At 42.8% G+C, this 16,474-nt stretch overlaps 1 protein-coding gene across 1 annotated transcript in view; it reads left to right on the top strand.

Annotated features, from left to right (window-relative positions):
• FGFR3 (fibroblast growth factor receptor 3) overlaps positions 1-16,474 on the top strand; it is a 35,498-nt gene that overhangs the window by 11,434 nt on the left and 7,590 nt on the right. Inside the window, exons 4-13 of the mRNA XM_065404990.1 lie at positions 2,948-3,071; positions 3,488-3,678; positions 9,872-10,016; positions 10,712-10,720; positions 11,874-11,890; positions 12,636-12,664; positions 12,775-12,912; positions 13,886-14,032; positions 14,135-14,256; positions 15,695-15,805. Of these exons, the coding sequence (XP_065261062.1) occupies positions 2,948-3,071; positions 3,488-3,678; positions 9,872-10,016; positions 10,712-10,720; positions 11,874-11,890; positions 12,636-12,664; positions 12,775-12,912; positions 13,886-14,032; positions 14,135-14,256; positions 15,695-15,805 (1,033 nt within the window). The remainder of the gene's footprint in view (positions 1-2,947; positions 3,072-3,487; positions 3,679-9,871; positions 10,017-10,711; positions 10,721-11,873; positions 11,891-12,635; positions 12,665-12,774; positions 12,913-13,885; positions 14,033-14,134; positions 14,257-15,694; positions 15,806-16,474) is intronic.

The following is a 16,474-nucleotide window of genomic DNA, read 5'->3' as shown; positions in this document are numbered from 1 at the left end:
GACTTTGCTGTTTTGGAAATATGTGGCCAGCAGAAGAAAGCTGGAACTTGCAACATGCAAGTTTGGATTTTTTTTTTTTTTTTTTAATATCCCGTCCTAACCTCAAATTTTTGCCTCTAGTAAATGGGATTTCGATACCACCTAATGTGCATCAAAACTCAAAAGGGAGGAAAAGAAGACTTCCAAACATGGATGAAATAAATTATATACAGTTCATCCTTAAATGGCAAAGGAGTGAAATTCATATGACTTGTCACATGAAATTTCCCAAAGAGAATTAATAGTTAAATCCTTGCTGGAATCTATAATATTGTAAGCCTGTGTGTGTTAAATGACCCTAGAAGGGAATGGGGGGCTGGAAGAGGGAGATTGAGGATTATCCCTTCCCCAGACCATTGCACCGGCTTGCATACCAGTCTAGCAAACATGGGCTGAGTTTCTAAGTGTGTCTGCAAATATTTGTCTCACAAAGAGCCAAGAATGACACCACCAAATAAACCAGAGGAATTTCCAGTATCACTGATTTGATTAAAGTCTGCAAAGAGTTACTTTATGTTTCTAATGGTTTATCAAGTACAGCGACTGCCCAAAATTGGGAACATCCTTCTTGAGATCCCTTGGGTCTGGACTCAGCTTTTGACTAAAACTTTTCCTTATTTGTTTTTAAAAAAAACCTTTCCAGACACCTTCTGTGTCACAGGAACACAGCTCAGAGCCACAGTTCGAATCTGTATTCAGACCCCACTTCCCCAGAACTCAAGTCCCGTACAATGAGGTGATGGACACTTTGTCTAGAATAGGCAAGACACATGGTTGGATGTTTGGAGTGTTTGGATCTAGGTTTATGACACCGCTCTGCCACATGCTTCATATCTGGAGCCACGCTTTACCAGAGTTCAGATCCTAGATACTACCATGATGGGTGCTTTACAAATGCCTAGGAGAGAAGGATAAAAAGGGGTGTGCAGATGCAAGGCTATGATACAAGCCACTATGGAGATAGGTCATTAACAGGTTTAGATCGAGACCCCCCCGCCCCAAGTTCTGGCATCAAGTCTGGTCCAGTTTCCAGAATCTCCAGGAAGAGTATCATTAAAGAGATGGGTCAGTAAAGAGATGCTCTAATCATGGTGAAATTTTGGTCCGAATTTAGCCCTCAGATGCACGAGTGCATTGGATTCCGGGTGCAGAATTGGACCCATAATCCTCAGCAGCCAAAACCTTTCTTTCTTTCTATTATGTATACATTTAAATGCAGTGACATGCTTTGTTGTCAACACTTAGAAACAAGGTTAGGAAAATGGGCCAGTCAACACTGTTACTTGTGCAGATACTGAGATACAAAAGGTTGGGGGAAGGTATAGCTTTATGGCAAGAGTGTGACTTCCTCCATTAAAACCAAGCCACGTTTGCTTCATAGCCCTTACACCCAATGCCTAGTGCAGAAACACTGCTTTTGACAGTGTAATTGTGCTCTGATCCCTTTCAAACAAGGCATGAGGATCCAGATAACAACTAGTGAAAGGTGATTACAGCAGCTCCGTTTGAATTCACCTGCTGTAGCTAAAAGTGCTGACAATTGATTACACACTCATTTTCTGCATCAGCCCTTGGTCTTCTGTAGTGTGCAGAACTGGCATCACTGATGCCAGTTGATTCTGTGTACCAAGAAGCCGCTCCAAAACGTGTTGTTAAAATACTGTTGACAGCTGTTTGGGGGCAGATGGCTTCTAATTAATGTCCAGAGGCTTGGGAAGGTTAACTGACTCTGCTCACGGGGATTATGCATACCGAGCACGTTTGTGTGTGTATGAATCACTTTGAGTCTTGACTGCTCACAATTGCTTTCTACATCAGTTCAAAATTTTCAGTGCTTCCCACATATGTGATCTCACTTAACTAACTGAGAGTTGTCTAGTGAGTTGTGCAAGGTCGCCAGCATTCATTTTCAACTCTGTAACTGATGGGCCCCTGCGACCTTGGCCAAGTCACTTAAAGTGGACACCATTGGTCTGAAATCCAATCAATTTAAAAAAAAGGACATGGAGTTTCATGTACTACACTCGAGCCAGGGTCACCCTGACAGTTTTGTGCTTTACACTCATGGTTTTCCTATGGTTTTTAATCTTGTCTCTCACCTGTTACCCAACGGAAGACGTGCCCAATGAGAAAGGGAAACAGATAACTGTATAAAGGAAATAGTGAGTCTGACTGTACATAAAGTGTTGCCTAATACCCAGAATAAACAAACTGTAAAATATAGAATTTTTTTTCTCCCTGGTCTCTTTCAGTTCTACTGATTGGTGGGTGGGTGTTACTGGTAACACAAGTAGGTTAAAGATTTGCCAAAAAAACCCAAAGGTGTGGTTCTTTAAGCTGATGGAGTCCATTTAACCTCTCTGGCCCTCAGTTGACTGGAGTATGTGATGCTATCTTATTTAATGTCTTTGAAGCACATTCAGGCCCTCTGATGAAAGGCACAACATAGAAATGCAGCTAGCAATTATTTGTTTTACCTTCACACCAATGAGCTCTAGTTGTAGACCCGGCCCTCGGAGTGCTAGGTGCTGTACAAACATAGAACAAAAAGATGGTCCATGCCCCAATGGGCTTACGGCCCAATATTTATATTATGGGAGCACCTACAGCCCCAGGCAGGATCAGAGCCTGTTATACAGCCCACTGTACAGCTGATTCACTGGGCTTGATTCTCACATAAGGACCACTTTACACCAGGCAGGCAACTTAAATTGTCCTTAAAGTGGTCAGAACTTATATTTACAGACTGCGGCCCCATCACACTGGCAGAGTGGGGGTGAAAAAGGCCTGGGAATAAACAAGAATGAGGCCCATTGTATTTTGCCATTTGTTCATTGATTATAATGGTCCAACGAAATATTAGCTGGTGATGCCTTATGGTTGGCTGGGGTTTTTTTCCTCCCTCTAGTTACGGCATCAGCAGTGGAGCCTAGTGATGGAGAGTGTGGTTCCGTCAGACCGAGGGAACTACACGTGCGTTGTAGAGAACAAATACGGCAGCATTAGGCACACTTACCAGCTAGATGTATTAGGTAAGATTTCTCTACTTCCTCTTAACTTCTGATACGCAGTCTTCATCAAGAGGCTGCTTGATGGCTTATGTGCAATGATGATTTGGGGATTAATCATATACCCTGTCCCCTGAAGTGAATGACGCAGGTCCATAACCACAAACCCAGCTGGCCCTCATTCTCAGCGAGCGTTCAAGGAGTGAATGTGCTATCCTGGACGTAATGCTTCCTGTTCAGGACTGAGGCATGTTGATTGGGGCAGTGGCTGGGAAGCCTATGCTGCAGCTCCCCGGGTGTACCCTTTCTGTGGGAGAGCAAAGAGCTGTGTTCTTTGCTCTCGCTCATCCAGTGCCTTGCATGAGCCCTAGTACAAGCTCCTGTGCAGACATTGGCAGTGGGGAGAGAGGTTAAAAACGGGTTCCCCTTTTTCATTTCAGAAAGGTCACCCCACCGGCCTATCCTCCAGGCAGGACTCCCTGCCAACCAGACTGTGGTGGTAGGGAGCGACGTCGAATTCCACTGCAAGGTCTACAGTGATGCCCAGCCTCACATCCAGTGGCTGAAACACGTGGAAGTCAATGGCAGTAAATATGGATCCAACGGGACGCCGTATGTCACGGTGCTAAAGGTTGGTAGACACTGTTTGCTTTCGCATACAAGGGAGGACGAACGCCTCCTCTGTGGTGGTCTCAGTATCTCAGTGATGCCATCTGAACTGCTTAGATATTACAAGGATTCCCAGAAATGTTACCTTCCTGGAGCCCTGCTTTGTCCAATGCTAATGCAGTATTGCCAGAAAGTTATGGATCTTGGTGTGAATCCAGAGGGGTGTGTTCCATAGCAGTGAATGTGCAGACTCCTCAGTTAGCCAAGGGATAGAGGTGCCTGTTCAAAACAACCACTCTCAAAGTTTGAAGGCATAAAATTAAGGAGGCCTTCTGAAAATGTACATCCATAGAGTAAAATCCTGACTCCATTGAAGTCAATGGGGATTTTGCCATTGACTTCAGCGGGGACAAGATTTCACCCATAATGGGCGAAGTAGATGAGATGGTTTTTATGCTCAGGCTCTATTCATTTGCTGTATTACTAATACAGGTAAAAATAACAGGAGTACTTGTGGCACCTTAGAGACTAACAAATTTATTAGAGCATAAGCTTTCGTGGGCTACAACCCACTTCTTCGGATGCATCCGAAGAAGTGGGTTGTAGCCCACGAAAGCTTATGCTCTAATAAATTTGTTAGTCTCTAAGGTGCCACAAGTACTCCTGTTATTTTTGCGGATACAGACTAACACGGCTGCTACTCTAATACAGGTAAGGAATCTTTCTTTTGTGTTTAAAAATGTGATGCCAAATCCAGTCTTTAGTGACCTCTGTGCAAAAAAACAAAGTTTGGCCCGTGATTTATACCTTGACAGTTTCACTTTTAATTAAATCTCTGCATTTCAAAAAAAAAAAGAGAGAGAGAGAGAGAAGTAAAAAGCAGTTGTGTTCGAAGCCTTGCTCTGTTAGGAACTCCGTTTTCTGCCTTTTTAGGATCATGTTTTTGCAGCTAGATGAGGCTTTGGTACCTAATTGACAGGCAACAATGATATCTAGTGTCATGTTAGATTAATTACAGCTAAGTATTCCCTCTGACTGTCAGAGGACATGTACAGTCATCTGCCCTATCACAGTCAGAGTTGCAATGATTGCCAACTACTGTTTCATTGGTGAAATTTATAGCTGGTGCTGTGGAGAAGAGGAGACATACAGAGAGCTCAGAGCTGTGGACTGGGGTGAACACAGCACTGTGCAGGTGACATCATTATTTGACAATTTGTTAAACCACCCACAAGTGGATAGATGAGGGGGCAAATAAATGCCATTAAGGATAGCATTTTCAAAAGTGACGGGTAGGCCGATAGAAACCCAACTTTCATTAAAACTCAATGGGACTTACGCTTCGAAACGCCTATGTCACTTGTGAACATGTTCTTAGGCTGCTTAGTTTCTTGAGTGCATCTGAAAAGTTTGCCCTAAATGTTTAGAACCAGGAAAGATACAAATTAGAGGGGATGGTTTTCCTTCCCCTTGTTCTTCTAAAAAATAAATAAATCTCTGCCTGTAGCTATACAGTGCTTAGGTTGAGAGCTCAGTCCAAAGATTAGGTGTTCTCATTCGTGGTGAGACAGTAAACTTTATTTAGATATTCATAAACTCGAAACTGGAATTCTAAAACACAACAGAGCCCCCACCTGGCAGCATCAGCAGTTCAACACCACAGGTCCTAGGGGGGAAAGTATTGTTTAAATCTCATCATCTGTGCGTTCCAAGTTTCCCTTATATAATTGTTCCAGTGTTTATAGGGGAAGGATAATGAGAGTAATCTGGGCAGATGGGATATCTTTTTTTTTTTTTTTTTTTTTAAGATATCTTTAAGTGGCACACAAAGCCAGAACATTTAGCTGTAAAAGTCCCTTTTGACAGTAAAATATCACAAGTGTGTCATTTAAAGTAACGTCTCCCCTCCCACCCCCCATTTTTTTCTGGAAGCGGGATAGGAAAGTGTCCTGAAACAGCTATGCCACAGTTTGAGCCCAAACTGAAACGGTCAGAGCGTATCTGATTATGTACACTAGCCTAGATAAATACCCTGGGCCAGCACATGGTTGTGAGAGTCCTGACACTTGTGGGGACTGTGTTGTAATGAATGAGATGCTGTCAGGTGGAATTTGGCCTAAAATGGATGAAAAAAACATATTTCCATATGTGTGCATGTACACACATACCTCTACTTTTAACATATAAACGTTCCGCAGTGTTTGCACCCTAAATAACACAACATGGTGCTAGTGCCTGAGAACAAGGATGTCACCATGAGCCTGATTCTCTTCTCACTGCTCAGACCAGTGACATTAAAGCAGTTACCCCTCATCCAAACCCAGATTCAGGAAAGCATCCCTAGTTGGCAAAGCACTTAGGTTCCATTGTAGCCTAAAGCTAAGCATGTGCTAGGTGCTCTGCTGAATAGGAATGAACTTGAGCATGTGCTTAAGTGTTTTCTTGAATGGGGCCTTCCAGTGTTGTGAGAGAATATGGCCCAGCGACAGCAAACAAAACTAAAACTGACTGGTCCTTTTTCCTGGACTGAGCAAATGCAAAAAGAAAACAGTGTAAACCATGAAAAGTGTATTACTTTTAAAACCCTTTGCAGTTTACTGAGATGCTGATGTAAATCCATTTAAAATTCATAGGGCTCAATGGAGTTACTCCAGATTTGCAGTTGTATCTGAGAACACAATTTGGCCTTTGATTGTCAACCCGACGATGTCCCTTTTACATAACAGATCCAGCATATTGTCAGTTTCAAGGCACACTTTTTTTCTACATGTGAAGTTAAAGAATGGTCAGACTGTATGTACCGTACTATAACTCAGCCAGTTAAATGATAATGGAAGCCAGAGACCTTGGAAATCATTACCCAGATTGAACTAACACACTAGAAGAAATGGTTTGAGACTGTTCTTCTGTACTTGGCACCACAAGTTGATAAAACTTTTTGTTTTTCTGGCTATGCATAAAGATTTGCTTAAAATATGCACATGTTAATTTCCCATTGATTTCACAGCAAAGTACCAAGTGCTGTGTTACATGCCACTCAATATAGTTTCGTGTGGTCCTTACAGAATAAAGTGCTGCTACCTTTGGAAGTTCACAAAGTTGTGCAAACAGCAGATTGTCACAAACCCAGGATCCTGCTCTGCTGTGACAAAGAATTATACATGTAAATAGTGTTTAAAAATTAAACACTGAGCGACAGAGGTGCTAGATTATTAGAACTGCCAAATGCCTTCTCCTCTTTGGACAGAGTGAGCTATACCTTCCTAAAGGTGTGAGCATAGGCAAGCATTTGGAAACGGAGGTTTGTTCTGCCCCTGTGGGAGGAGACAGTGGCTCCGATCTCAGTTCCTAGCAGTGCAGCTGTGATGGAGTCATGCTACCAAGATCTCCCGTGGCCATGGTTGCCTTAAAAGGGATTCCTGGCTATAAGTCCCTCCAGTGCAATCTCCACAGGGTTGGAGGGACGTGATGCACTTCCACGAGGCTGCCCAGTCTCCTGACCCCGGGCAAGTCCCTAGTCCAGCGGAGGGGCTTCTGCGGAGTCCAGGATATGGGTTGGATGGCACACTAGAAGCAGCTGAGGCCCCTTTCGTGCAGGAGGGAAGGAAGAGCTGCATGTCAAGATTGCCCTCTGCATGTGGATCTGGGGGAGCACAGACTCTCCTGATCATTGCATTTAATGCTACACTTTAATCCGTTCTGAAATTGCTTGACAAAACCAAACTGCCATCTGGATCAGTTACCACAAAGCTGGGCCTAATCTGCGAACAAAAAGAATTCTGTAGAACACAGGAGGAATTAGCAGGATGTGCGGAGGAATGTTATCCATGTGCCAGTCAGGGGGATTGAAAACTCCTCATTCCAGTCTCCAACAAGGGATGGTGTTAGCCCAGGATAAACTGTACCCTCTCTATCAATACACAGAGACTTTAATTATAAATAATGAAGCAGCAGCAAGGAAACTGTCTCGCTAGTCAACTTAAAGATGGGTTCAAACAAACTTTGCAAAGGGTGAATATCAGCAGTGAGATTGGGCCTGAAACTGTAAAGTTCACATCAGAATTTAAACCCTAGGCTCATCTGGAATGAGTTTAAGTTCCTAATTATGGAGCTGATCCTGCAGTCCTTTTCACAAGTCAGTTCTGCAGAATCACACCCTAACATTGTGTCTGTAGATTGGGCCAGGCAGGGGAATAACAAAGCGCTATCGCTTCATTTTATCTCCCAGAATTGAAAGGAGTATTTTTCTAGGCTTTCAGGCATGTGTTGAGACCGTCCAACAGGGTTGCACAGTTTCAGACAAAAGAAAAACAACTGTTTAGAAACAAACAAGCAGCCTCTTGGAAGACAAGAAATAAAACCCCGTTTAATGGTCTGAAGTTGGACTGATTTATATGCACCACTTTATTTAGTAAAGAAGAGTCTCCTATGTGCAGTGGAAAAAGTTACAGCTAATTTCTGAAAGGCAAAGTCAGCAGTAGGCTTCAGACTGCCACTGCTTATATTTTGTCTCCAAATTCTATTTTGGAATCCTGATAATTGAAACAGTATTTGCTGAGTTGGGTTGCAAACACAAATCTCCATGTACGCCGTTTTCCTGCTGCTTCTGTCTACAGCATTATTAAGAAACCATAGAATCTTTGGCTTTCTGGCTGCCGTTAGATGCAGAACAGGGTAATTATCTTTTTAAAAGAGAGATTATGTATGCCTTTTAATTGGAGAAGCACCAGTAAAAGGAGAGGAGTGAACTTGTGCACTGTTAGTGGGCCAGATCCAGGTCACCTTGATCACTCAAGTCTTCAGTAGCTCTCCTCGCGTGAGTACGGTGAGCAGAAATTAAAGTATAAAACAGTCATGCTCAATCAGTCCTAAGCTAACGTAGCTTCGATGGAGGTATTGTTTGGTTTACTGAAGTTCAGGTTTCTGTCTGTTCCTGCAGTCTTGGATCAGTAAAAACGCTGAAGCCGATGCTAACCTAAATCTGTTCAATGTGACAGAACAAGATGAAGGAGAATATCTGTGTAGAGCCAACAATTTCGTAGGCATAGCCGAAAAACCATTTTGGCTCCACATTCGCAAACCAAAACCAGGTAAACTATAGACTCTGTCCCAAGGCCCTAGCAACTGCAAGAATGAGCTTTAACATTTTAAGAAGCTAGTGATTAAAATGACTCTTCATTTTGTATTAAACCCTGTCAACTGATGCTGAATGGCTTTACCTTATTTCCTTGCTAATTATTTTGAAAGAATTAAATGCCTATACATCAATTGCAATGGAAAAATTCCCACAATAAAATGACTGTCAAATTTTGCTATCCGCTTTTTCTGCTCATATTCCTTTCTCTTCCTAACAGCTGAGTGCTGATAACAGGATTGCATGCTAATGATCTTTGATGTTCGAAGCTCTAAGAAATCAAATTCACTTGAAGATTTTGCCCATATTAGTATAGTCAGTAAACAGACTTTTTCCTTTCCAATAGTTATTCACAGTTAACATCGGTATTAGATCATGCAGGCAAATGCATAAATAGAGAATAGCCGAGTCCAGTTAGTCCCTGGTTTAATTCTATTGGTTTACACTCAAGAAGAATTTTGCCTATGTCTTGAAAATTTTCAACTAATTATAAAGTGAGAGGCAAGTCAGCCAGTCTATCTCCTTGATAATGTAGGAATGTTCCCTAAAGGATGCTTTCTAATGATGATCCAGAATTACATTATAGCATCAAGAGCTGTATTATTAATAGATAAGCTTTTGGTGTTGAAATTGATATTAAAAATAATGTCCTCCTGATGAACATATTTCTGTATTAAATCACCATTTATCTGGTCAGCACTTTACCCTTTCCTCTCTACATCTCTTCTTTTTGTCTTTCTCTTTTTCTTACAAGCTCTGTTTTTCCCCCACATTCACCCTGCTAACCAACAGTCAGTCCTATTGTGGGGGCAATTTTTCCTTTTGATGCTTTTGCTTGCATGCTTCATTAGTGGGACAGAGTAAGAGCCTGGTGAAGGGAACCTTTTGCTTTTACTACAGGTTGCAAACGGGAATGAATAAATAAATGTGGATGACAGGGCCACTGAAAACAAACAAAAAAATCTTCATCTGCTTTTGAAATTTGCCTGTAAATCCATGTGGTGTCCTCAAACTTGCTGGGAATGTGGCTTATCCTCTGTTTTTCCTCTCTCTATATATGTGTATTTTTTTTCCCCTGTAGACGGCAGGTGTTAACACAACGGATAAGGAGCTAGAAATACTGTACTTGCGAAATGTTACTTTTGAGGATGCAGGGGAATATACTTGTCTCGCTGGGAATTCTATTGGGTTTTCACATCATTCTGCTTGGCTGACGGTTCTACCAGGTATTTCCTTCTGCGCTGTCCCCTTTCTTTCCTCTTGGTGATGCTTCAGAGTTTAATTTAGAAATGCCAAGTTTCCGCAAACTCTACATTACATGGAGCAGTGAGTTTTGATCTTTAGTCGACTTCTCTGCAGAAAGAACTCTCCTCTTCAGTTTGCTGTGCAGATCTCTAATGCATACTGCAGTTGCATGTTAAATACTGACATACTTCATGTGTCATCTGAGGCTCACAAAGCACTTCAGAGATAATGATCTGAACATCTCAAGATCCCTTTGATTTAGGCATGTAGTATTATTCCTACTTTAAGATAATTTCTCAACCTGCTCATCTATAAATGGAAGGTCACAGCAAGAGTCACTTGTAGAGATGGAGGTACAGAACCCAGGAGTCCTGGCTCCCAGGCACTGCTGGGCTGATTTTCAGAGGTACTAATACTCTGAGCACCAACTGACGGCAATGGGAGCTGTGGAGGCTCTGAAAATGGAGGCTGAGATGACCCCAGCTTGTACTGATTTCATGTGCAAGAGTGACATTGACATAGGACAGGTTCAGACCATGCAATAGAGAGATCTGCACTGCTGATGAGAGAGAGAGAGACTGCACTGTCCCACACCCTGAAAGCTGGCCTTGTGTTAAAATGCATGAACTCGCTTGGGGAAGGTGCAGTCCTTACTCAAGCAGCATTCCCCCTGAAGCTGATGGGGGTTCTGCCCCAGAACAATTGCAGAAGCAGACCCAAATTCAGCCTTTTCTTTTTATGTAATTCTCATTTTTAATAATCCATTGAATGGGCAGCAAATAAATTATATTCTCTCAAATTCCCTGGTTATAAAACACATTTTGATCCTCCCTACCACCACCACCACTGTTGGTAGCCCTTGCAAACAGACGTGCCCCAGAACATTTTTCTGAACCAGAAACTTTGGCATTTCTAAACCCTGACGTTAACGGAATTGGTGATTTTTTTCATATTAATTGCCTTTGTTAGGGGTCAGAGTGTCTCCTCAAAGACGGGCCTTGAGGCAAGTGGGATCTGCCGGTTCTTCTCTCTAAAATGGCTGGTGTCTGATTCTGTTTCCGCTTCTGCCATCCCCTTGATTAAAAAACATTTCTGTTGGTTTAAGTTCGGAGGTTTACATTATTATAAGAATCTGCCTAGATCGTATCATCAAATTGTTGCATTGGTTTTAAAATGTATGAACTCGTAACATATTTAAAAAAAAAAAAAAAAAAAGCCCAGCTAAAGTGGAACTTTATAGTGAACTCAGATGCAAGGAAGCTCCAGATATAGCAAACTGGAATGGGGGGGTCCAGACTGCACCAACCATTAGGGCGATGCAGATTGTAGTCCGTCTGCGGTGACCCTTCCACTTTCAGCAAAGGGAGAAAAGGCCTTGATCAGAGACTTCGGAGCTGTAATCAAACGAAGCAGAACCAGCCCAACAGTATTTCATGGCATCCATACTCCCGGCCCTGATCCTGTGAGGTCCCTCAACTGCTTCTGACTTCACTGGGGGTTAGCAGAGCTCTACACAAAGGTTCTCTGCTCATTTGGTTAGCTGGCTCACAGCCATGTAGCTTGCTGCACAGTGTGTACATGCATGTACAAGCCATGCCCTGTTTGAGTGGAACCTCCGTTTTTCGCATTGCCATGTTCCTTCACAGACACAGTCCAAAGTCTAATAAAGTCAGTGGAAAGACTCACATTGAAATAACTAGACTTTGGGGTGGAGCTTGAGTGGTTCCATATCCCCTTTGCCCATGAAGGAGTAGAGCTCCCCCATGAGTTTTCTTCACTACTGTGCCCATGGCCGCTTTCAAGTCACATGCACCCAACTTACCCAGCTCAGCATTTAGCCCAGAGTGAAGTGACTGTGTGAAAGGAAACAGAGTGATTTCACTATAAGGAGTTCCACTGCTGACTAAAGAACCATTGGGCATCCTCTTTTTGTTAGTATGTTGTTGGTTTTGCTTTGACCCCTTGTAAATTCAGAAGTGCCTGGACTGAATGGAGCAGGTGGGGAATCATTCTTGATTTGTGCTTTGCTTGAGTAGAAGTTGCAGGATTGAGCTCTGAGTGCATAGTGCTAATTATGTTATAGCCATCAAAATGATTGGGCCCAAGACTGTTCAGTGGGCCTACAGGAAGTTCTGACCTTCTGGAATCCTGGGGTGGGATTTTTGCTAAAATAATTGGGATAATCTGTCCTTCCTTTTCTTGTCCAAACAAAATATTTACATTATGAATTATAATTAAGCCAAGTTTCCCATTTATCCTCACCCAAGTATCACGTTTTTAACCTCACCATCCTTTGGAGACAGGCGTGATTCAGGTGGGATCTTAGCTTGAGTTGCCATGTTAATCTCTTGTCTAGGGCACATCTGTTGCCAGCATTGGGGTCAAAACTGATGAGTGAAATAGAAGAAGGGCCCAATCCTGCATTGTTTGCAAAAGCAAAACACCCAGTGTAGGCATTCAGAGTTCTGGGTTTGGGAGGGCTCCTGGCTCAAGTCCAACGGGGTTACACAGATACAAAGATGTGTCCAACCTAGGCCTGATCCAACTCCCACTGAAGTCAATGGGAAGATTCCCATTGGTGACAGTGAGCTTTCGCTCAGGCCCTACCTGAATTTCTCGTGCTGCTTGTGTATGTGTTGGCTGCCGTCGCCTGTCCTCGCTCCTCACTTCTGTCTCTTGTTACTCTACAGAGCTAGTGGAGGTGGATGATTCTGGCTCCGTTTATGCTGGCATCCTCAGCTATGGGACTGGCTTCGTTCTCTTCATCCTAGTGGTTGTCGTCGTGATTATCTGTAGGATGAAAATGCCCAACAAAAAAGCCATGAACACCCCCACTGTACAGAAAGTCTCCAAATTTCCTCTCAAGAGACAGGTAACAGAAAGTAGATACAAGATTCCTATCTCCCCTATAGCCCCAGCCTACCTTTACATTTCCTTTCTATGTTCGGAACCTGACCCTGTGTTTTTTACTCAGGCAAAAATGCCATTAATGTCAGCGGGGCCTTCGCCTGAATAAAGGTCGGGCCCTGTGTCTCAGTTTGTTTCACTTATTCATTTACTTTAGATTTTTCAGTGAAAATGTCGTGTGTGGCAGTTAACTCTCTTTTTAGTTTACAATTGTTTGTCAGAGGCCAGCAATTCCACAGAGACCTGTGCTTACCTAGGTCTAGTAAAACAGACCCTTAAGCCAGCCCTGTGGCCACACGTCACAACACCCCAGGGAAAATGGACCTCCCAGAGAATAGTCTACTGTCCTGCACCCCTAGCCAGCCTGAAGAGGAGGAGTGGGAGAAGAAGTGTATTCTTGGACCTGTTCCCACTGAAGTCGCTAGCAAAACTTCCACTGATGTCTGTGGGTCCAGGATTGGGCCTTTCTGCAAGGGACAATGATGGCACTCCGTACAATAAAAATCCCATCCAGTCATGCATCAGTGACGGGCACTGCAGAGCAGTAAACGTAGGAATTAAAAAGGACTGCAAACCCTGCTCATTCAGCCTCTCTGGCTGTAAACCAGGACTGACTCCACGGACGCAAACACACCCCATGTGTATGGGCCAGAACTTTAGCTGGTATCAACTGATGTAGCTGGTGTAAATCAATAGATTACTGGCTTCAATGAAGCCACTCTGGTTTACACTGGCTGAGGATCTGGCTCTGCATGCCGAGATATATACACTCCCGTAATATGAGACTGATCTTTTTAATTTTCAGGTTACAATTTATTGTAAGTCTTCAATAAACAAAGATTAGTTCAAACTGATTTTCTTGGCTGGCTCCTTTTCAAGCACCTCTGCATGTATCTGACACAGAGGCAGTTGGCAATAACATTTTATTTGCTCTATTCAAGCAGGTGTCATTGGAGTCGAACTCTTCCATGAATTCCAATACCCCGCTGGTCAGAATCACCCGCCTCTCGTCCAGCGATGGGCCAATGCTAGCGAATGTCTCGGAGCTCGAACTGCCTGCTGATCCCAAGTGGGAATTAACGAGATCTCGGTCAGTCAAACCCACAAGCTGAATATACGTGTCGTTCTTCTGTCTTCATTCCACTTGTCAGCATGGTCACATTAATTCATTTGTTTGTGTCTGTCGCTTCAGCCTGACTCTGGGGAAACCTCTGGGTGAAGGTTGTTTTGGTCAAGTGGTGATGGCAGAAGCGATTGGGATCGATAAGGACAAACCAAACAAGGCCATCACTGTAGCTGTCAAGATGTTAAAAGGTACAGAGAACAGCACCGTGAAGGAATGGCAGGAGGTGGGGGTGTTAGGCATTTGCCCTTGGCATTTATCTCGGTTTGGATTTTGTTTTTTATTTTAAAAATATGACTACATAAGAAGAGCAAACCTAAGGCCAAATTCTCCCTTTGGCTTCCATAGCTGATGCTTGTTTCCACAGATTCCACTTAGGGTGGGTCACAGGAAGTGATAAGTCTTATCTTAAGGATGGCTAAGTGGATACAGCACTGGACTTGGCCACAGGAGACCTGGGTTCAGTTCCTAATCCAGCCACAAATTTCCTGTATGACATTGGAAAAGTCACTTTATCTACCCTTTATCTGAGCACCCTGCCTTTAAAATAGGGATAATGCTTCCCTATTTCACAGGGGTGTTGAGTATAAAATCCATTCAGGATTGTGAAGTGCTCATCTGCTTGGGTGATGAGGGTCATATAAGCATTTCAGTAGATCTTCATATCAAATTGAACCCTGGCCAAGCTCCCTGAGATTACATCTCAACAGTTTAAGAAGAGGCAAAACAATGAGGTTGTTTGGGCTCCTCCAAATGCTCCTGTTTTCCCTGCCTAAAGCACAGAATCTGCAGTAACTTGACTAGCTTTCCCTTCCATGGAAAATACCTGGCGGCGAGTGGCATGGCTAAGCCAAAGCAAGAAGTGCTGAGGTTCTGCACAGTATTAATACTAACAGCAGCTGAAACTTTTTTCAAATGAAAATTTTTTCCATGAGAAAGTGGGGTTTGAGGGGGAAAGTTTCAACATTGCCAAACTGAAACATTTTGATGGTTTGTGTTTTGGTTTGATTTTGAAAACTGAAAAAAAAAAAAATTGGTTTTCCAATTTATTCTGGAGGCTTTCACCCCACTTTTCCATATTTTGTAACTCTTTTTCTAACTTGAGAAAGTTGGAAACAGTAAAAGAAACAGAAACAGAAAATTGTTTTTCACCCATTTTATCACATCTTTTACCTGCCCCTGATTCTTTTCCAATACGAAAAAATGGGGGGAAGTTTGTTTGTACGTATGTAAAAAGGTGGGGTAGAGTGGAGGTGAAGCCCCAAAAATCCTAAAACTCAAATCGACAACCCAGTTTTTTTTTTTCAGTTTCTAAACATCAAAACAAAACACAATGTTTTATTTCCATATCAAAATTTTTCAGAAACTTTTTTGTTTGGCAACAAGTTTTGATGTTTCAAGTTTTCACCCCGATTTGGAACAAAGGCAAATATTAACATTTCCCACAGGATGAAAATTTCATTTCCTGACCAGCTCTCCTAAATGGTCAGATGGCCAGCCACCATTCACTGAGTGTATAACCTATTTTATAGTACTAATGCACTCTAGTTATGCTTTTACTTTCTAGACTGCAAGAAATGCCTATTCCCTTCCTAACAGTTTCTTTCTTCCCCCCCCCGTCTTCTCCAGATGACGCTACTGACAAGGATCTTTCTGACCTGGTGTCCGAAATGGAAATGATGAAGATGATTGGGAAACACAAAAATATCATTAACCTCCTAGGCGCCTGCACGCAGGATGGTATGTTTCAGAGAAAGCCATATGCTACCATCGTACTTCATGATTTCAGTGGTAAACAGTCCCATTTTGCTCTGTGGTGCACATCGTACTAGCGCAGCCTTATGTATACACAGTTGCTTTTCTGTACCTCTACTGCAGGTTCCTGGCCCAGCAAGCATAGGGATTTCCCCCCTCCAATGTAATATTGTGCTCCAGGAGCCGCTTATTCAGGCTGTGTAGAGGCCAGGAGGATTTTACCCTTTCCTCGTGCATCTGAATTGGCCACAAGATTAATTGTGTGCACAGACATAACTAACTGTGCTTTGCTCAGTGAGAAGTTGGGTGGCTTTTAGATATTGGAGCAAATATATGGTGTTAGGAAAGTCTCTACTTGTTATTGATACTGGTTTTTATTTTGTTTTTCAAATGCTTTTCCTTATTGTCCTTCTCCTTTTTGGGGGGAAAAATGGAGCTGGAAACGGAGAGATTGGTGGTTTGACTGTCATTTATTAGTATTTACTCACTGAATGCCCAAAATATGCTGGGCAAGACTCGTGATTAGAGCATTGGCTTTGAGTCCCAACTCTGTGGGTTTAGGCAAGTCACATAATACCCTCTATGTCTAAGCCTTTCCAGCCACCAAACAGAAAGGATAATGCTCACCCACAGGGCAGTTAGGCGGGTGAGTTA

The sequence above is a fragment of the Emys orbicularis genome, chromosome 5, assembly GCF_028017835.1.
Source record: "Emys orbicularis isolate rEmyOrb1 chromosome 5, rEmyOrb1.hap1, whole genome shotgun sequence".
NCBI classification, from domain to species: domain Eukaryota; kingdom Metazoa; phylum Chordata; order Testudines; family Emydidae; genus Emys; species Emys orbicularis.
Note: the sequence above shows the minus strand (reverse complement) of the source record. Positions and strands in the feature narration are given on the sequence as shown.